This window comes from Apodemus sylvaticus, chromosome 22 (genome assembly GCF_947179515.1).
Source record: "Apodemus sylvaticus chromosome 22, mApoSyl1.1, whole genome shotgun sequence".
NCBI lineage: Eukaryota > Metazoa > Chordata > Mammalia > Rodentia > Muridae > Apodemus > Apodemus sylvaticus.
The window spans coordinates 26,992,491-27,012,750 of record NC_067493.1 but is presented as its reverse complement, the minus strand read 5'-3'; the positions used below and the strand labels follow the sequence as shown (position 1 = coordinate 27,012,750).

The 20,260-nt window shown below is 52.0% G+C and overlaps 1 protein-coding gene across 1 annotated transcript; it reads left to right on the top strand.

The window, feature by feature from the left end:
* Positions 1-9,184: 9,184 nt before the first annotated feature.
* On the top strand, positions 9,185-20,085 carry Mafk (MAF bZIP transcription factor K). The gene is made up of 3 exons (XM_052167458.1): positions 9,185-9,383; positions 16,757-16,836; positions 17,627-20,085. Exons 2-3 carry the CDS (start codon positions 16,801-16,803, stop codon positions 18,059-18,061), a joined length of 471 nt encoding a protein of 156 aa, XP_052023418.1. The 5' UTR covers positions 9,185-9,383; positions 16,757-16,800; the 3' UTR covers positions 18,062-20,085.
* The last annotated feature ends 175 nt before the right edge of the window (positions 20,086-20,260 follow it).

Sequence of the window (20,260 nt, the reverse complement as noted above, 5' to 3'; positions counted from 1 at the left end):
GAGCTGCGGAAGAACCAGCCAAGGCTGGAAGACAATTGGTCCTATTTTGCTTGTGTCTATCTTAACTTACCTCCTCCAGGCGCCAGGTTCCCTTTCTGTTTTTTTTTTTTTTTTTCCTTCGGGGGCAGGGGTTGTTTTTTTTTAAAAAAAAGATTTATTGCTGGGCAGTGATGATGCATGCCTTTAATCCCCAGCAATTGCGAGGCAGAGGCAGGCGGATTTCTGAGTTTGAGGACAGCCTGGTCTGCAGAGTGAGTTCGAGGTCAGCCAGGGCTACACAGAGAAACCCTGTCTTGAAAAACCCAGAAAAAAAAAAGATTTATTTTTATTTTCTGCAGGCGTGTTTGGCCTGCATGTAGATCTGTGCACCATGTGCATGCCTGGTGCTCTCAGAGGCCAGAAGAGAGTATCAGGTCATCTGGAACTGGAGTCATAGACAGTTGTACCATGTGGGTGCTGGGCACAGAACCTGGGTCCTCTGCAAAAACAGCAAGTGCTCTCGACAGTTGAGCCATTGCTCTACACTTGCCTTTGATTTCCTCTGTATGTTTGTGTGTACATGTTCCCGTGTGCAGGTGCGTGTGTGCGTGTGTGCATGCATGTGTGTGTGTACACACACGCATGTGCTTATGTGTGCTTATGAATGTGGAGGCCAGAGATCAACTTCACTGACACTTTTTAGGCTTCATTCACCTTAAAAAACAAACAAAACAAAACAAAACAAAACAAAAAACAAAAAAACCAAAACAGAACATTCTAACCAGGTGGTGGCAGTGCATGACTTTAATCCCAGCACTCAAGAGGCAAAGGCAGGCAGATTTCTGTGAGTTCGAGGCCAGCCAGGTTTACAAAACTAATTCCAGAACAGCCAGGGCTGCACAAAGAAACCCCGACTCCAAAACCCCACAAACAAACATTTTTTTTTTTTTGCCAAGCAGTGATGACACACGCCTTTAATCCTAGCACTAGGGAGGCAGAGGTAGGTGGAACTCTGAGTTCGAGGCCAGCCTGATCTACAGAGCAAGTTCCAGGACAGACAGGGCTACATGAAGAAACCCTGTCTTGAAAAAACAAAAATAAATAAATAAATAAATAAAATTGTTTTTATTTTCAAATTACATGTTTATTTGAGGGTACGTGAATGTGTGTGCACGTGCCCTCAAGAGGTCAGCACCATCAGAATTTACTGGAGCTGCAGTTACAGGTAGGCCACCTGTGGATGCCAGAAACCAACCTCGGGTCTTCTGCAAGAGTAGTATACATCCTTAACTGCTGAACCATCTCTCCAGCTCCCATGTTGTTTGTGGAAAACAGGGTCTTTCACTAGTTAGGAACTCAGTGAGTTTGCTAGGCAGGCTGGCCAGTGAACCACCGAGACTTCCTGTCTCTGCTTCCCCAGTGCTGGGATTACAGGCACATGCCACTGTGCTTGGCTTCTTGTGTGTGTGAGCTTAAAACATGGAATTGGGGGCCAATAGAACTCTCTCCAGCCTGCTTTTCTTTTCTTCTAAAAAAATTATTAGCATGTAAGCATGCGTGTGTGTGTGTGTGTGTGTGTGTGTGTGTACATGCATGCACATCTGTGAATGCACATACAGGCATGCATGTGCCATGGCACATATCTGAAGGTCAGAAGTCAGATTTTAATAGTCTGTTCTTGGTATCCATCCTGTTACAGCGAAGTCTCTCTTGTTTCTGCTGCATTGCATATTCCAGGCTGCCTAGCCTGGAGATTTTGGGTAATCCTCCTGTCTCTGCTTCCAATCTCTCCATAGGCATGCTGGGATTAAAGGTGTGCACCACCACATCGAGTTTATATGTATTCCAGGGTTGTCAGGCTGTAGTGTAGTGAGTACTTGAACTGGCTAACCCATCTCACTAGACACCCCATTTCTATCTTGAGACAGGGTCTCATTATGTAGCCCAGGCTGTCTTCAAATTCAGCCTGGATATTCTTGGCTGTCAACTCAACTGTATCTAGAATTACTTAAGATCCAAATGTCTGGGCACATCTGTGAGGGAATTTTTTTCCTTTATTAAATCATTTGTCATGGGAAGGCCCACTTTTTGGTGGTGGTGAGGTGATTTGAGACAGGTTTTTTCCTGGCCTAGCTGGCCTGGAACTTGCTCTGTAGACCAGGATGGCTCTGAATTCAGATCCACCTGCCTCTGCCTTCCGAGTGCTGGGATTAAAGATCCACCTTTATATGGACTATACCTTCTGCTGGCAGCCTATATAAAGGATATGTTAGTCATTCTAATAAATGTGCTCTCTGCCTGTCTGTCTCTCTCTCTCTCTAACATAAATGTTCTCTGTCTGTCTGCCCATCTCTCTCTCTCTTTCTCTCTCTCTCTCTCTCTCTCTCTCTCTCTAACACACACACACACACACACACACACACACACACTCTATAAACTCTGTTCCTCTAGGGAACCCTGACTAACTCAGGTCCCCTGGTTGGAATGATAGACCTGGACCATCACCACATCATAGCTATCCTAGACTACATAGTAGGTGTAGGTGTGAGGTCAGCTATGGAACCTTGTCAGGAGAGAGAGAGAGAGAGAGAGAGAGAGAGAGAGAGAGAGAGAGAGAGAGAGAGAGAGAGAGAGAGAGAGAGAGACCTGACTGGGAAAATCACCTGCTCACAGGGTTTCCACTCCTCCCCAGATGAAATCTACTACTAGCTCTCTCTAGATCTTTGACCCTTTGTAGAGTGATCAGCTTTGATGTCTTCCTGTGTCACCTAGGCAATGGGAATGTCCCTCACTAACAGGTACCCATTTCAGGGACACTGTTGAGATACCCAAGTGTAGGGGTGTGGTCTCATAATTGTGACCACCTCTGGTCCACATCCTTTGTGACTCACAAGGTCCATGTGTAGGAATGAATTAGGGACTTTGACCTCAGCCATTGAGAAGGTAGTGGCCCTAAACAAGTGACTAAGATACTGAAACATGACTGGGAATGTGGAGTGCTTGTGTAGCATGCATGAAGCCCTGGGATCCATTTCCAGCAATCGGAGGTAGAGACGGGGGTGGGAGGAGTTCAGGGCCATCCTTGGCTACACAGAAATTCTAGGCCAGGCCAAAGTAATGATGACACCGAAGGCCAGCCTGGTAAGCTAGTCGGTTTGTATTGGGTTTACTAACAGGAGAGTGGGTGAAGGGTTACTTACGGGGCAAGGATGACCCAAAAGCGGTTGCATCACCAAAAAGTCCACCCCAGCAAGGGACACAACTCAGGCCAACTGCAAACTCTCTGCAAGCTCCCTGGTGCTCTCTGCAAGCCAGACAGGCAGCTGACAGCCTGAGCCTCTGTCCTCTCTGCAGGTCAGCTGGCCGAGTTACCCTCCCTGGCAATTACTGGGAGTGGTCTTTGAGCGACGTCCGGGTTTTCACTTTCCATGAATCTCTTGGAGGAGATGTTCTAATTCCAAGGAAGCTGCTATACAATAGATGTAGTGGCTCCCACTCAGAAGGCAGAGGCAGGAGGATTACCGGCAGTTCTAGGCCATGCTGGGCTACAGATGGGGCATACAAACAAAGGGCTGGCGAGATGACTCAGGGTTAAAGCCCCTGCCTCCAAACTCAATAACATGAGTTCACTCCTCAGGACCTACATGGTAGAAAGAGAGAACCGAGTCCTGAAACTTGTCCTCTGAGCTCCACACATGGGTAGACACACATACAGGCAGGCACACACACACACACACACACACACACACACACACACACACACGCACGCACCACATGCATATACACATATATACACAACATACCACACACAATACATACACACATACAAGTAATGGCACACACATGTACATACATATATACACATACGCACACATATATACATCACACACATATATACATATACTGTGGTACATACATATACATATATAGTGACACATGTACATACATGCACACATACATATGCATGCACATATACACACCACACACACATATATAAACATAACCACCCACAACATACATATACACATGAGCAGTGACACACATACATATATACACACACATACATACAGCATCACACACATATACACAATAAACTCTTAAACAAACAAACAAACAAACAAACAAGCACAAAAAAGCCAAACCAAATCTTAAATAGGGTGATTGTCTCTGTGATATCTTAGTGACTGGTAGTCATGGCTGTTACCTGGGGTCATGGCTTTAAGCAGGAATTGTCCTCTGCACAGGCCTTGTCCCAAAGTCCTGGAAATCCCCATTCTGTGATCAGCAAGAAGAGGAAAGGGCTCTGGTCGGCTGTGCAGACAGAGGACACTATGGCTGTAAGCACAGTGACAGGTGAGGTATTCGTCTTAGAGCTGTGTGTGTGTGTGTGTGTGTGTGTGAGAGAGAGAGAGAGAGAGAGAGAGAGAGAGAGAGAGAGAGAGCTAACACAGATGTGTGCTCGTGAGTGGAAGCCAGAAGACAAACTCACACATAATTTCTCAGAGACCATTCACCTTATTTTCTGGGACAGGGTCTCTCACTGAACCTGAAGGCGATTGGTTCAGGTAGGCTGGCTGGTGAGGAATCCTCCTGCCTCTGTCTCCAGGTACAGGGATGGCAGGCATCCGCTGCTGCACCTGGCTTTTCCTATGAGTGCTGGGAGTCGCAGCGCAGAGTTTCATGCTTGTGCCGCGCACACTTTATCCACGGAGCCGTCCATCTCTCCAGCCTCTCCTGAGGACCCTCGATAGAATCCCACTAGAATCGCTCTCACTTGACTTGTAACACGGACGCAGTTGTGACGACTGTGGGGACACTGCGCAGATTATGATGCACTTTTTTTTTTTAATGTAGCCCAGGCTGGTCACACACTGACTAGGTAGGCAAAGATGGCTTTGTGCTTCTGATCCTCCTGCCTCCGCTTAGTGCTGGGATTACAGGCGTGTACTCCCACACATTTGGAGCTGGTGATGGAACCCAGGGCTTTGTGTAAGCGCTGGGCAGGAACTCTACCAACTGAACCACATCCCCACTCTGGAAGCTCCGATACTCTACTGGCCCCTTTCATCAACGTGATTGTTGGAGGCCATGGGCACCGATATGGTGGCAAAGGATCAGGAGCTTTTGAAATCTAAACTCTACCCACCCTCTTCAGGCCTGCCATGCTTCCTTTTCTCTTCTCTAAGACCCCCTCTAAGACCTCTAAGCTAAAGCCAGTGCATTGTCTTTACCTCAGAAGCCTTTACAGACCTCTGTAGTTCCCCCTGCAGCCCTCATAGAGTGCAGGGGACACGGGACCTCACTATCACCACTCTTCTGGGAGGGAACTGGACTCAGAGAAACATCTCTGAGGACATAGCTGTGGCAGGACAAGTGAACAGTCTCTGTCTGCTCATTGATTCTCCCCCTATAAAGGTGAGAGGGAAGTCCCGACGAAACACCACATCCATCACTTAAGCAGGAGGCAGCTCTCGCACTGGTAGGAACTTCCATCTGCATGATATCCAACTCACAGGCTTCGGTGGCCGATGCTGCCCATCAGCTCTGGGAGGGTCATGTTCCAATATCTAAGGGGATACCATACACCATCCCGGATTCTGGCCTCTCCAAAGATCTAGTCTCCATTTTCAGGGGTCTGAGCTCTTGGGAAAAGGGGTCTTTAGGGGGACCGATGGAGTGAAAGTGCTACCCTTCTCCATCAGGCTAGTGCTAACCCACTCCTGTCTGTAGCCTTACTGCTGAATGAATTATGTTGCCAGCTTCAGGTTGCTTCCATTTCTCCAGCTTTGCCAGAGCCATCTGAGTTCCTATCTGCTCTCCAGAGGAAGAGTGTGGGAGGGCACGTAACCCTCCGGAGATGTCCAGCCTCCCTATGAACATAGATTGCCCTTCCCCAAGGACCAGCCCAAAACATCTAGAATGAAGGGCCAGTCTGACTCTAACCCCAGGGACATGACCCTTTCCAGGGCAGCAAGGGATAGATTATCAGGGTGTAACCAGCATTGCTTCTTCCATAAAAGCCACTATAAAAGGGAATGTTTGTCTGGGCAAGCCAAGCCACAACCACAGGTCTCCACAGTCACTCTGCAATTGAACCCATGGTAACTTGGTCGGGTGGGGTGCCCAGCCATAATCCTAACACTCAGGAGGTGTAGACAGGGGAGACCCTTGAGTTCCAATGTCTTAATATATAGCTCAGGTTATTAAACTCACGACCCTCCTGCCTTAGCCGTCCAGGTGTGTATTAGAGGTGTGCACTACCTGTGACTCCGTGAGTGTGCACGTGCTTGGGTATGTTGAGGCCAGAGGGAGAGCTAAGCTGTTGTTTCGTAGGTGCCACCTGCCTTGCTTCTTCTGACAGGGTCTCTCATTGGCTTGTCTCACCCCAAAGACCCTCCTGTCTCACCTTTCCACTGCAGAGCTAATACAGGCACACCACCTCATCTGTTACCCTTTCAGCAGTTTTTAAAAATGTGTACTGTGTTTTGCCTTCATATATGTCTATGTACCATGTGTGCCTAGTGCCCTCAAAAACTAGAAAAGGGTGTAGGATCCCCTGGAACTTGAGTCACAGAGAGTTTAAGAGCTGCCCTGGGAGCCCTGGGAACTGAACCCAAGTCCTTTGCCAAAAGAGGAGGAGGAGGAGGAGGAGGAGGAGGAGGAGGAGGAGGAGGAGGAGGAGGAGGAGGAGGAGGAGGAGGAGGAGAAAAGAAAGAAAGAAAGAAAGAAAAGAAGAAAAGGAAGGAAGAAGCAAATGCTCAAATGCTCTAACCATTTGGCCATCTCTCCAGCACCCCACCTTTTTATTTGGGTTCTGGAATCAAACTCACGTTCTTGTGCTTGCCCTGCCCCTATTTTTCCAGATTTTTAATTTTTGAAACAGGGTCTCTGTAATGCCAGTAGTCCTGGCATTGGCATTCGCTATGTAGACCAGGTTAGCCTTGAACTCACAGAAATTCACCTCTGCCTCTGCCTTCCCAGTGCTGGCCTTTTTTTTTTTTGTTTTGTTTTGTTTTTTTGTTTTTTGTTTTTTGTTTGGTTTTTTTTGTTCTCTTGCTTGAAGGAACTGAGGAGAATAAGATATCCCAAGAAAAACTCCATGAGAATAGCCTTATGGAGTCAGATAAACTGCATAAACCCACCCGACCCCCGAGAGAGGCCCTTGGAGAGGACCAGTTGAGACAGGTCCAGCTCTGCACATGGATGTTGGAAGCGTGTTGAGGATGCAGGGAAGCATCCTTCAGATCTTGGAGGACAGCCCTGAAAATATCCTGGTGAGATGCTGTCACTAATGTTGTCATTGGTAGGTTAAGCTGCTTTCGGCAGGTCTTAGCTGACACAGACGGACCCCCGGACGCCTCCCTTTAGTGGCAAATACCAGAAGAACATTTAGGAGCAAGAACAGATTTACAGCCCACTGCAAGAGGTCGTGGTGCCTGCAGCACCGTGAGCTACAGCATGGAACTGGCCACACAGAAAACCACGGGTTTCCAGGTGCTTGGGTCCGTTGCCCTCCGACATATTTCCAGAGCGCCTCATAGATTCGCTCTCCATAGTCTACACAGTGTGTGGGTTTGAGAGCCCCGTTGCTAGGGCTCAGGGAGGGAAGCCTCCTGCTCACTGTGTTCTCAGACCTGGGCATTCCCTCCCCTCCAAGGGTAGCAGGACCAGCATCTACAGCTTTGTCCTTCTGAGGCAGGATGAGGGGCATGGCTCCTGTGTGAGGACATCTTGGGACTCCTAAGCAAGTCTAGGAATCCAACTGCTGCGCCGCGTCGGAGTACAGGAAGTTCTGTGTGTGCTCTTGCCCCCACCGACGCCTATAGAGAACAGCCATATATATGTCCATGCCTTCCCACGTCGGACAGAAATGGCTTTCTGTCTGTCATGGTTTGAATAGGTTAGGCCCAGGGGGTGGCACTGTTAAGAAGTGTGGCCTTGTTGGAGTAAGTATGTCACTGTGTGTATGGACTTTAAGACCTACTGCTTGGAAATCAGTCTTCTTCTAGTGGTCTGCAGAAGGAGATATAGAACTCTCAGCTCCTCCTGCACCATGCCTGCCTGGATGCTGCCAGGTTCCCACCTTGATGATGATGAACTGAACCTCTGAACCTGTAAGCCAGCCCTGGTTAAATGTTGTCCTTATAAGAGTTGCCTTGGTCATGGTGTCTGTTCACAGCAGTAAAACCCTAAGACACTATCCATTGCTTACAGAGAAAGAGAGAGAGAGAGAGAGAGAGAGAGAGAGAGAGAGAGAGAGAGAGAGAGAGAGAGAGATGAGGGCAGGCATGGTGCTGTTGCATGCTTGGGATCCCAGCCCTCTCTGGAAGCTTCGAGCCAGTGCCACTGAGGTAAAGTGGGTAAAGAGCTCAGTGGGGAAAGGTACCAAGCCTGACCGACTTGAGTTCGATCTCCGGAACCCAAAAGCAGAAAGAAAAAAAACGACTCTCTAAAGTTGCCCTCTGACTTCCATGCATGCGTGGTAATGTGTGCACACCAACCCACACACATATGAACACACATATAAATAAGTAAAAAAAATTAAAAAAAAAGTTTTATAAGCATTCCAGGCCACTCTGAGCTACACAGTGAGACCCTGTCTCTGTCTCAGACTGATAAATCAAAAGGTCAGAATATGGGTCAGAAGAGAACGCTTACATACCCCTTTCTCCTTTGTAGGGTGCACCTGCCCTGCTGATTATGTAGTGGAACTGACCCACTTCGCCACCTTGATGTGGACTTGGTGTTAGGTCCAAAACATGGTCAATAGCTGGTTGACCTCTATTCCTCTGCCAAGACCCGGGGAGGCTCCAGCAGCTGCGACCTCAGGATCACAGTGGGTAGCACAGACGACAGTGGGTGGCATAGAGACATAGTGCCCAGGCTGAAAGTTCAGGGAAACTTGGGGTTCACACCCAGCGTGCGTCATGCTCGCCTGTCATCCCCTACCTTGGGAAAGGAGCACAGACCCCGCCCCGGGTGTGCTGGAGATGAACCCGGCTCAGCAATGAGACAACTGCACGTGGAAAGATCTAGGAGGAGCCAGGGACTGGGGCAGCAAGGGGCGTGGCCATCAGGGGCGTGGTGCGGACGCGCGGCCAGAGGGGCGTGGTTTTTGCTGAGCGAAGAGGCGTGAGCAACAGGGGCGTGATTACTAGGGGCGTGACCATCGCGGGGGCGGGGCGGTGACGCGCTTCGACGCGCGATCCCGGAAGCGGTGTCAGTACTGGGGAGCCGGCGGCGGGCGGCGGGCGGCGAGGACTTGTTGTTCTTCGCGGAGTCGGAAGGAGTAGTCCGAAGCGCGCGGGCGGAGACGGCGACTAAGGGGAGCGCGAGAGCAGAAGCGCGCGTGAAGAGTGCGTGTCCACAAGGAGCCGCCGCGCCCGGCCCCGCGCGCGATCCGGGTGAGTGAGGGTCTTCGGGAACTGGGTTGGGGGACCCAGAGTTCGTGCACCTGCGGGAGGAGCAGCCCGAAGGCCGCGGGGCCCAGCCTGGGCCTCGAGCACGTGTCACGCGGGACCTGGCTCAGGGCCCACGCGGGACCCACCACGTGCGGGAGAGTGGCACCCGGGAGCCGTGCGCACCTGGCCATTTCCGTCGGCGTAGAATTTCTCCCCACCTCGCCCCGGGCCGCGACCCCGAAAGGGCCTGAGTAACTGGTGTCACTTTCTAATCAGCTGACCGGCCAGCGGTGCCGGATGTGGAAGCTGTGGGTGGGGAGCGAGGCAGGTGACGGTCTTGGCCAGCCTATCGCTTCCGTCACTTCAGGTGTGGTCTGGGGCCAAGGTCTCGTCTAACTCGAGGTTCCCTTGTAGGGTGAGCGGATAGGTGTGTTAAGAGTGTGTGTGTTTAAGAGCGTGCGGCGAGAAATCAGAAGCAAAAAACTCTAGCAAATTACAGGTGAAGAAAGCCTCGTGGGTCCTACGTGCCTAGATTAGATCCCTTTGGGGGAGAGAGACATTTCTTCTGGCATCCTTACTCCTGGAGATGGCAGCCACTCCAGCCTCCCAGAACTTGCCCTGTATGCTAGCAGTCAGTATTTGGGAGGTCAGGCAGTTTGCTGCTCTTGTTTCTCTTGGGAAGCTCTGCTGCCTCGCATTTCACACAACTCTTTAACAATTTAACAATTCACCCTCCAATTTATGGACAGGCACTCACGTTTCTCTGGCCAGGTGCACTGAGTCCCAAAAAGCTAGCTTGTGTCACAGCTGGTAGGTAGCTCAGCCCTTCCCTTTTCTCTGTGGAATCACTAAAATTAGCCCAGGGATCCCAGAGGTTGGTACCGCTGAGGTCTTACTGTGGCCGCCACATTTCAGAACGTATCTGGTGGAGCACACGTGGGTACTTTGATGAGCTGGTATTTTCCAAGTCTGGTGTTTTAGGGCCAGGTAACTTCTTTCAAAGGTATTGATCGAAAGCCATTATGTTTATGGTGGTACATGCTTGTAATCCTAGCACATGGGAGTCTGAGGCAGGAAGATCTTGAGTTTGAGGTTAGCCTGGACTACTTAGCTAGTTCAAGACCAGCCTCAGTTACATAGTGAGACACTGTCACAAAAATCCAAGTCGAAATAATAAGGTATGAATTTAAGCCTGTGGATGGAGTCAGGAAAACTGTAGGACATACCTGCAGTCCATGTTACTGTGGACAGTCCTCACTGGTGACAAAACCTTCTCTGACCCTTAGATAAATTCAACAAGAGAAATGTGGTGTTTGACCTTGATAAAGGAAAAGTGTCCAATGTGATAACTTAAAACTAAACTTCTTGTGATTCCAAAATAAAAGATCTATTAGAGCAAAACACAAAGCCAGGCTTTGCCCGAGTGCATTCTCCTCTTGTTCTTGAACTGAGCTGGGCTTGCAGGGCCCCGTTGCAAGTTCAGGGCTGTGTACCATCCAAGTAGTTGCTAAAAATGGGAGGGAGTTGGATGGAGAGTCTGCCTTTCTGTGTCTCAGCCCCTTTTCAAGCACCCTCAAGGCTTCTGGTGAGTCTTTTCTGGCCATTCTGTCCCGAAGGACCCTCAGTTTTCAGTCCCTGGCTCTACCAGCCCCAGGGTTTGTTTACAGTCTCTGGTAACTCTTTCCTGCAGTCTAGACTAAGAGGTTGTGTCTGTTTCTGCCCCGGCTGTTCTGAGTCTAAAGGTTTCTTAGAGTGGACTTTCTGGATCCCGGGTCTAGTCCACACGGGAAATGGAAATAAAACCAGCTGGGAGAATTCTCTGTGTGGCCAATCTCTGGAGCTATAAACAGTGACTCATTCTCCCGCCCCACCCTCCCTGTCCCCCGCTTTGAGAAGATGCCTGGTCATTCTTATTTACTTTTGCTTTTTATAAGTCACATATGCGTTCTGTTTCCTCTTTGGTGCAGTTTCAGGAAACTGAAAGTGTTATCTGCAAAACCTATAGAGTTTCACAGAGGTAGACCTGAGCCCTGGTGATCCAACACCACACTGCCTGGTGTTTGGGAGGATACTACAGCCCTGCTTGCTTGATGGCCTGGCCCGAGGCTCGAGGTCGGGGTTAGCGGCTAGTGACTGTGATATCTGGTGTCACACCTGCCAGCTCTTCCCTGGGGCCATCTGGTATGGTAGGGGAGAGCACACACCCGCTACTAGGCTTCCTTTCCTGTCTGAGTCCCCGCCTTTGCATATAAAGCAGACCTTCTTTAGTGCCTTGATACCCTAAAGGAGCTGGTATCAGCAATACAAGATCTCTGCTTCACAGAAGCTCATTGTGCATGGAAGCTGCTAATAAGAAAGTTCTAGAACCAGGCCTAGCTCCAGGGAAAATGCTGACTCCCCAAAGGCAGCAATTAGGAGGGCTTTCTGGAAGAAGTGGCAGTTAAGGGTAGAGTGGAACCTCCATGTCCACCCTAGCCAGGAGCACTCATCAGCCAGAGAAGGGAGCACGGGCAGGGAAGCTCAGAAGGGAACCCCAAGACCTATGTTACCTTTAGAACTGAGTCTGAGGCACCAAGGTCAGAGTTGGGGATCTGTTGTACCAAGGCTAGGGTCCAGAGAGAAGCTGGACTGTGCTTGGGGCTGGGTAAGCTAAGAGGTGCTTCTGTAATCCCAGCTCTTGGGAGACTGAGGCGAGAGAAGGTCAGTTCCAGGCTAGCCTGGGCTGTGTGAGGCGCCATCTTAAACAAACAGGTCTGGAGAGAGAACTCAGTCAATAAAATGTTTGCTAGAGTCCACATGCACACGTTAGATGTGGTGGCATATACTCTTGTCCACATGCACACGTTAGATGTGGTGGCATATACTCTTGTCATCCCAGTGTTGGGCAGGGAGACACAGGAGGATCACCGAAGCTCTTTGGTCAGCTAGCCTAACGTTTGTGATTAGTTCCGGGCCACAGAGAGACCTGGTTTCAAACAAGTGAGGTATGCCCAGTGAGGTGGCTCAGGGGGTAAAGGTGCTTGCTTGCCAACAAGCCTGGTGGCCTGAGTTCAAATCCCCAAGGCCCACATTGTAGAAGGAGAGAACTGACTCCCAAAAAATGATCCTCTGACCTTTACACCCACTTTGGCAAGCACACGCTCTCTCTCTCTCTCACACACACACACACACACACACACACACACACACACATCTGGGCTTAGCTGTTTCCTGGGGACATCCCCAGTGAGACATGGAAAGCAGAAGGTTCCAGCAGCACCATGATGGTACAGAGCCCTAAGATGGACCCCTCATCCACCAGGGAGAGGAGGCCAGGTCAGGGGCAGAAGGAGGGGCAGCCACGGCTGAGAGAGGTGTGCCATGCAGCCTGCTGTGAGCCTTCCAGCTGCTTGAGTCACCTCTGCATGTAACTGGGATGACACAGCTTCCTGAGATTGCAAACGCAAGGTGACCAGACGTCCTCTAGACTAGGCAGACAGTTGTGGCTTATGGGAGGGAGGGCGGCCTGCCAGCCAGGGCTGGGTGGAGGTTCCCAGCCATGCGCTGTGGAAGGACAGCCCAGTGACATCTTAGTGGTCTGCAGTGGCAGGGTCCCATTTGACCAGCTGTGGTTTGGTTCATCAGCAAGTGGCCACTGTATGTCAGCCCCATGTGTCCTCGGGGTCCTGGAAAGGGTACTTGGCTCAGGCTCCCAAGCAGAGGTGGCTACATCCTTAGTGGCTTTAGGTTCTGTGACTGACTGCTGTCAGGGTGATGCTTGCTGTCCAAGGCTTGAACCTGTTCCCTTGGACAGAATAGGTCTCTCCCCCTCCTCATTACCCGCCCTGCTCCCTTCCCCATCCTGGGAGACCCTGAAGAGCACACGTCCTGGTCAGCTGGATTGGGGGCTGGAGTTGCTGTCACCCTGTGGAACAGGGGATATCATTCAGAACTCCCAGGTTGGTGTTACAGTTGCAACAGGGTGAGATGGGTGATCCAGATTATATACTACCCTGGGGAACACGGAGCCCCTTTGAGACTGGGGTCTTCTCTGGTCCACCGTAGCAAAGTCTCTGTAGCTCGCTGTCTGATTTTTCTTTGGACCTGGATGCGGTCCTTGCTGTGTGTTAGGACTGCTAGGAGGTCCTGCAGAAGAGAGGCCTGAGGCTGTAAATGCCCCCAATAGTGCAGTCAGCACAGGGTAGTGCTGAGGAACTGCTTCCGGGGAATACCCTCCCCTTCCCCTCCCGCCCCCCCCCCCCCGAAAAAGATAGTCTGCTGGTGCCCGGACTACCTGCTGTCTCTGGGTGCCAGGTTGGATTCCCACACTCTGTGGTGTGCCTCTCTGCTCTTTATGCACAGGGCCTCTTCTACTCCAGTCCGTCCTGAAGTGGAAGGACTGGCCACTCTGTCCCCGCTGGCTAGCTGTGTTTATCAGAGGAGCTGGGCGTGTGCACACGTGCGGGGGTGGGGTGGTGGGTGTTCACCCTAAGTTGTCGTGGCTGACTTTGGACACACTCTGGAGCCCAGGCTGGCCTTGAACTTGTAATCCTCCCAGGTTCTAGGATGACAGGCCTGACCTGGCCTTTGATGGGTAGGTTGGGACTGTACCCATGTGCTTCGGGTACACACATTTGAGTTGCTGAAGATCTCTGTTCCTTAGATTGTCCCCCATGATTGCCACCAGGCAGAAGGGCATGCCTCTGTCTGACTCAGGGCCAACTGACAACCTCGTCTTTCACCTGGACAGACTTGTACAGCGTTGGTCCTGAAGGATGGAGTCTGAGTTATTTTGACAGGGGGTGCAGGTATCCCTGCTGAACAGGGTTCCAGGAACCGAAACCTCACCAGGGCAGGATAGGCTGGGGTGAACACATTAGCTGGCTCGGTATGTGGATGCACCCAGGACCCCTGAGTGGGGGCTTCTTACCACTTGGGGTCTTTTCTCTCATCCTCTTTTTCTGAGGAAATGACCCCAGAATTGGGGCTTTGGCATTTGTCCATGGATTTACTTATTTTAAGCCAGCTTGGGTCTGAAGAAGGGTCCCTTGAACTCAGACCCCAGCAGAAGCCCATGAAGCAGGTGTGCATGGAGAGAGCCAGGGAGGGGCCCTTGCTGTTGGCCTGGTGGGCTCCATCCAGTGGTCAGTTGACTCTCATGGGATCACCTGGGGGGTGAGCCCTTGCTCTGTGCACATCCTGGCCACCCGGGTGTCACAGTACCATCCTTACGGGAGTGGAAAGGTTCCTGCTCCAAACCGAGCCTGCACGTCTAGGCACCCGTGGGTCTGGGTTGAGTCCCCCTTCTTCCCAGTACCTTCCTTTTCCGCTGGCAGTGGCCCCTGGGGCCCGTGAGCATGCGGGTGGGAGGGGTGTCCTTGTGTGGGAATGTGAGCCGGCTCTGTAAACAGCCTGTGACTCACCACATAGCTATGTCACTGACGCTGGGGTTGCAAGTTGGAAGAGATGCCCAACCCCTCCTCCCTCCTTACACGGAAAACTTTCTCAGGGCTCCCGGGGCTCCTAGGCGCCTGGCTCCTGAGACTTCCTAATGGAGCAGCCTGTGACTTCTCTGGTGCCACTGTTACCTAGCTGGAAAGGAGGTGGTCTGTGGGTGATACCTGCTTTGCCCAGATCCCCATGTGATCTCTTATCGACATTGGATCACTCCCACAAGCTCTGGTCCTTCTCAGGTCCCAGACGGGTACTGTGACAGAATGTATGCTGCTCTACCTGAGCCTTCTGGCCCTGCCCTGTCCTGGTCTGCCTACTGCCATTGGCCACTGAACGTGACCAGTGATGTCACCAGGGTACCGTGCCTATTACTAGAGTCAGTATCGTGTCTCTCGCTGATGGCTTCCTGGTAGTAAGGGTGGTGGGCAGTGGAGACCGGACCCCACCAGAGGTGGGATCACTGGGTAGAGAAATGGAGCCTAAAGGTCCCCCACTTCTGTGGGGAAGGGATGGGGAGGTCATCCTCTGTCTTATTCATGCCTACCCTCCACACGCTCTTTTGTGTGATTTCCCCTGACATTCCTTGTTCTGTGCCCATCCTTGTCAGGGTTTGAAATACAAGAGGTGGGGGTGTAGCCCACCCGAGGGCGTCCCTGTCCCTCTTACCCCTTCCCCAGTTGTCAGGGAATGAATGGGTTTGTTTACTGCCTGAGAACCTCGTGTTGTCCTTCTGCACAGGCTTGACCCACAAGTCCCAAATGCTTTTTGGGCTTCTCTGTTGCCATGGCGACCGTGGGGGGTTGGCTATATCCCAAGGTCGTCATGGCAACTATCAGAGGGGAATCATGCTTGGGATGCTTTGGCTGGCTTTTTCATGAATGATGAGGGTGTGTGACACAATGCAGACTGGAGAATGAGAAGGGCGGGCTGGGGGGCTGGCGGGCTGGCCATGGGGACAGGGCCTGCCAGACAGCCCAGTAAGTCTGCCAGGTGGCTGGAGTTCTCTGTCCGTGTCTCCGCCTGGATCCTCTGAACCTGCTACCCACCAGTAGCCCCCACCCCACCCCACCCATAGGGGCCTTGGGGTCACTCTGAGGGGCTGGGGTGGCCAGGGAGGAGTGGTGATGTCACAGCTGCAGTGTCCTTCACGGCGGTAGGTGTCCCTTGGGTTGTGGGAGGGTGGGGCTGCGGAGGAGTGGCAGGTGTTCTGTACCCCATCTGTCTTGGGGGGGCTGTAAATGAGGTTTCTGGAAATAGCCTTACTTCTCTCCCTGGCAAGGCACTGTCCCAAAGCCCTCCTTCAGAGTGGAATACTGCCGCTTATAGAGCCTGCTCTGCGGCTGCCAAGTCCCTTCAGTCCTGAGGATGCATGGGGCACCTGGTGTCCTCCAGCTGTAAATATCTTGTAGCATTCAGGGGGGCACCTTGAGCAGACAGCAACAATTGTTTGTGACTGGCAGTTACTCCACGGGGCTGACGGCCTTCCTGTGAGCTGAAGGGGGAGCCGGGCGGCAGCCCCCAGGGACCTAGGGGGTCTGTCTGCTCTGGGGACCGATGCTAGAGCATGAGGCGTGGTTGGATCTCATTCTCTCCCGCTAGGCAGAGGCAAACTGGTCAGGGCACCTGCGCCAGAGCACTGAGGTGGTGGTTCTCAACCTGTGGGTGACCCCTCGAGAATGCCAAAGAACCCTTCTATGGGAGGGTCACTTAAGACCATCAAAACTCACAGATATTTACATTATGATTCATAGCAGTAGCAAAATTACAACTATAAAGTAGCAATGAAAATAATTTCTTGGTTGGGGTAAAAAGAACATGATGTTCTATATTAAAGGCATTAAAAGGTTTGAAGGCTTAAGAGCAGGCCTACCATATTTGCAGGTGCTGTTCCTCAGAGGTAATGACACTAGCTTGATAAGTCCTAACTTTCTGTGTCTTTCCAGCTACACTTCTCTGGTGGTTCCGTCCTGGTGACAGGGCCCGGGTTATGACGACTAATCTCAAGCCCAACAAGGCGTTGAAGGTAAGGCTAGTATGGGCCGTGTCGAGCACTGTCTTGGCTTGGCACAGGGACAATGCAGCCTGCCCTGGTAAAGCCACAGCACTGCACTAGAAAATGAGGTCAGCTTTGTCCTCAGGAATTGGAGAAAGAGCCAAAGAGGAGAGGCCGTTCGTGGCCTTGATACCCAGGGAGGCAGCGCGCAGGTGGGAGGGCGGAGGGCAGGTGTGGAACACACACTAGCAACCTAGGGCTGCATCCACAGGCCCGTCCTCTGCCCAAGCTTGTCCCCCCTGCCCTCCATGCCAAGCGAGCACAGTGGTATCCCCAGGTAAGTTGATGTCCCTTCTACCTGCTCAGGTCCTTACTGCTTGATGTCACTATCACCAGAAGTGCTATTGAGTCAGCTTCGTCGCCTCAGAGGCTCCTGATGTAGGAGTAGTGGGTGTCAGGGAAGGGCAGGCCACTGTATCATCCTGTCCCTAACATAAAAGCACTTGGCCCTCTGAGGCATCTGAGGGGGCAAGGTCTCCGTTCCGTGTGTCTGTCGAAAACGTTAGAAGTTGACCAAGACCTTCCTGAGGGAATGGCTGTCAGGTCCTCCCTGTTCAAAGAGGTGTCATAGCATCTGGAGCAGGGCTGCCATGGGCCTAATCTTGGAGTTCCCTGCTGCCACCCTGGTGCAGAATGGGAACGTGGGGCAGGTGAGAGGCCCTGCAGGGCCTTTGTTGGACCGGCCCTTAGCCTTGGGTGATTTTGTGCCTTTCCCATGAACTCTGTCCCTGTTCTGACCGCTGCCCGTGTGGCTCCTCAGGTCAAGAAGGAGGCGGGCGAGAACGGGCCTGTTCTTAGCGATGATGAGCTGGTGTCCATGTCGGTGCGGGAGCTGAACCAGCACCTGCGGGGGCTCACCAAGGAGGAGGTGACTCGGCTGAAGCAGCGGCGCCGTACACTCAAGAACCGAGGCTACGCAGCTAGCTGCCGCATCAAGCGTGTGACACAGAAAGAGGAGCTGGAGCGGCAGCGCGTAGAGCTGCAGCAGGAGGTAGAGAAGCTGGCCCGGGAGAACAGCAGCATGCGCCTGGAGCTGGACGCCCTGCGGTCCAAGTATGAGGCCCTGCAGACCTTCGCACGCACCGTGGCCCGCGGGCCCGTCACTCCCACCAAGGTGGCCACCACCAGTGTCATCACCATCGTCAAATCCGCTGAGCTGTCCTCCACCTCTGTGCCCTTCTCAGCTGCCTCCTAGTGTCTGCTGGGGCCGGGCAGGGCACGGGCAGTGGCACAGCCCTCATGCCTATCCCAGGCTCCCTGGCACAGACTCCTCATGTCTACTTGCCCACTGTGGACCCTGCAGAGCTGAGGGCAGGGACGGCAGGGACAGGCAGATGCGGGATAAAAGGGAAGCTCTCTTGAGCCAGTGCTGCAGGCAACCCCCACTCACATCTCTCCTTCCCCTGGGGGTATGTTTTTAAGAGCTGCCAGGAAGCACCCGGCCAGCCTGGTGGACAACTTTAGGCCCCTGTGGCAGAGCATGAGGACTTGGTCTTCCATGTCTCCGGTGCCTGCTCGTCAGCACCGTCGGTGCCGTTCCCTCTAAGGGCATCCAGCTAGGTGGACACCATACTGCCTGTTCCTTTCTGGGCTCTGGCCTTCTTGTTCTTATCAAAGGGCGCTACAACCTGCTTTAGCTCTTAGATAGAGAGCCAGGTCCACGTCCTGGGAACCACTTGCAGGAGGTAATGTCTCTCTGTTCCTGTGTGTATATAGGCTACCATCACAGCCTGTGAAGACTGGAAACTGCTGGCCAGGTGGCCACATAGGAGAGAGCCTGTCCAGTATGTGTGCCGAGGGTTACACGAGTGTCATGGAGTGTCCCCGCAAGTCTGGTAGGCTGCCCCATAGTGGCGCAAGGGCCACTTGTCCACAGAGCCAGCAAACAGCCAGGCTCGGGTTCACTGGGGCTTAGCAGAGGGGAAAGGCGGGAGAGAAACCGGTGAAGCCTGCGAGATGCTAAGGGATATGTCGTCGGCAGTTGAGGTGTGTGCTGCTGCGAAAAGAACAGGAATGCAATAGACAGGGCTAGTGTGGAGTCCTGGCAGCCGAGGGCCAGGGGATGTGGAAGATGCCCGATAGGCATAGTATGAAGGGACAGGGATTGCATCTGAAAGGCCTTGTGGACACACCCATTGTGGGCAGGTCAGCAAGGACCCCAGGCAGATGATACATTGCAAGTACTCTGCAACTTCGGTGCCCAATTGTTACCTGCTTTTTCCTCCTTCATAGAGTTCTGGGGCCACTGGACATCTTGCGCTTTTTTACTGAAGGAATCGTGTCCTCCAGGTCCTGGGGAATATGGTGGACAGGGAGTCGGGGGCAGGCTGGGCCACAGCCAGGCACTTAGAAAGCACTGTTGGAACCATAGCCTTGGTAGGTAATCCATATTGGATATCAATAAGGACCATGGATATTTAAAGAGAGAAGATATATATATATATAATTATACACACATTTTATCGTACAGATTTTTCATAACAATTTTCTTTCCCAGTTTGATACTGTAGATCTTTATTAATGCAGAGTAGGTTGGACAGTGGGCGACGAAGGCTCAGGGTGCCAACCTCCCTCAGTCTTTCTGTGGTGGCTCTGGGCATCCTGGTAAAGCCTGCTCCAGCAGGTGTCACACTGGATGAGTGGACTCCAGGGTGGGTTGCAGTGGCAGGCAGGTGACCACTGACTGGCTTCCTGGCCACAGTCACTCCTGACCTGTGGTGGACTTCCTGGGTGGAGGCTCTATACTCTTGGCCTCCAGGGTAGACAGGGCTGTCAGTCCCACCTGGAGCACCCGTCCAGGGCACCTGCCTGGAGGGGGCTGGGAAGGGTGTGAGCACACCCCATGGCTTTGTGTCACTGAAATCTCATTGTCACAATTTAATATATGGATATTTTTATTTAAAGATAAAAGTGGGTTTTCTGTCTCGTTCCTCTGACTTCTTAAAGCAAGCTTTAACTTTTCCAAAAGGTGACAGGGACACATGCTGACCATGCAGAGGCCTGGCACCCTCAGCCACCTGCCACTTGGCAGTTTCATTTCAATATTTATTTTTTTTTTTTGTGCTTTTTCCCCATGTTATAAATTATTAAGAAGAGATCAAGATCACAGACTTGTTGGCCCCCTGTCTACACCCTGCCTCATGGCCACCACTTAATTTATTGCTGTACATGTCGCCGTGACTGCTTTTGTATCTTTGCAATAAAGAATTTCCTGTTTGAGATGCTTCCGGTGTCTGGATGGTGATGTGGTTGGGAACCATGCACCCTGATGAGGCCTAGCTTTCTTCTCTGCACACCTGGGCCCTCCCCTGGGAGTCGGGTCACAATCCGAGGCTGGTCTCCTAAGATGTAGGGACTATCACCAGGTGATACATTCCACGTGTACTCTTAGATC

What these genes read in the sequence shown, in the direction of transcription:
- Mafk (XM_052167458.1), top strand. Translation starts at nt 16,801, where the DNA reads ATGACGACTAATCTCAAGCCCAACAAGGCGTTGAAG. An exon ending in AGCCCAACAAGGCGTTGAAG is followed by an intron (nt 16,837 to 17,626) that starts GTAAGGCTAGTA and finishes GTGGCTCCTCAG; the next exon opens with GTCAAGAAGGAGGCGGGCGA.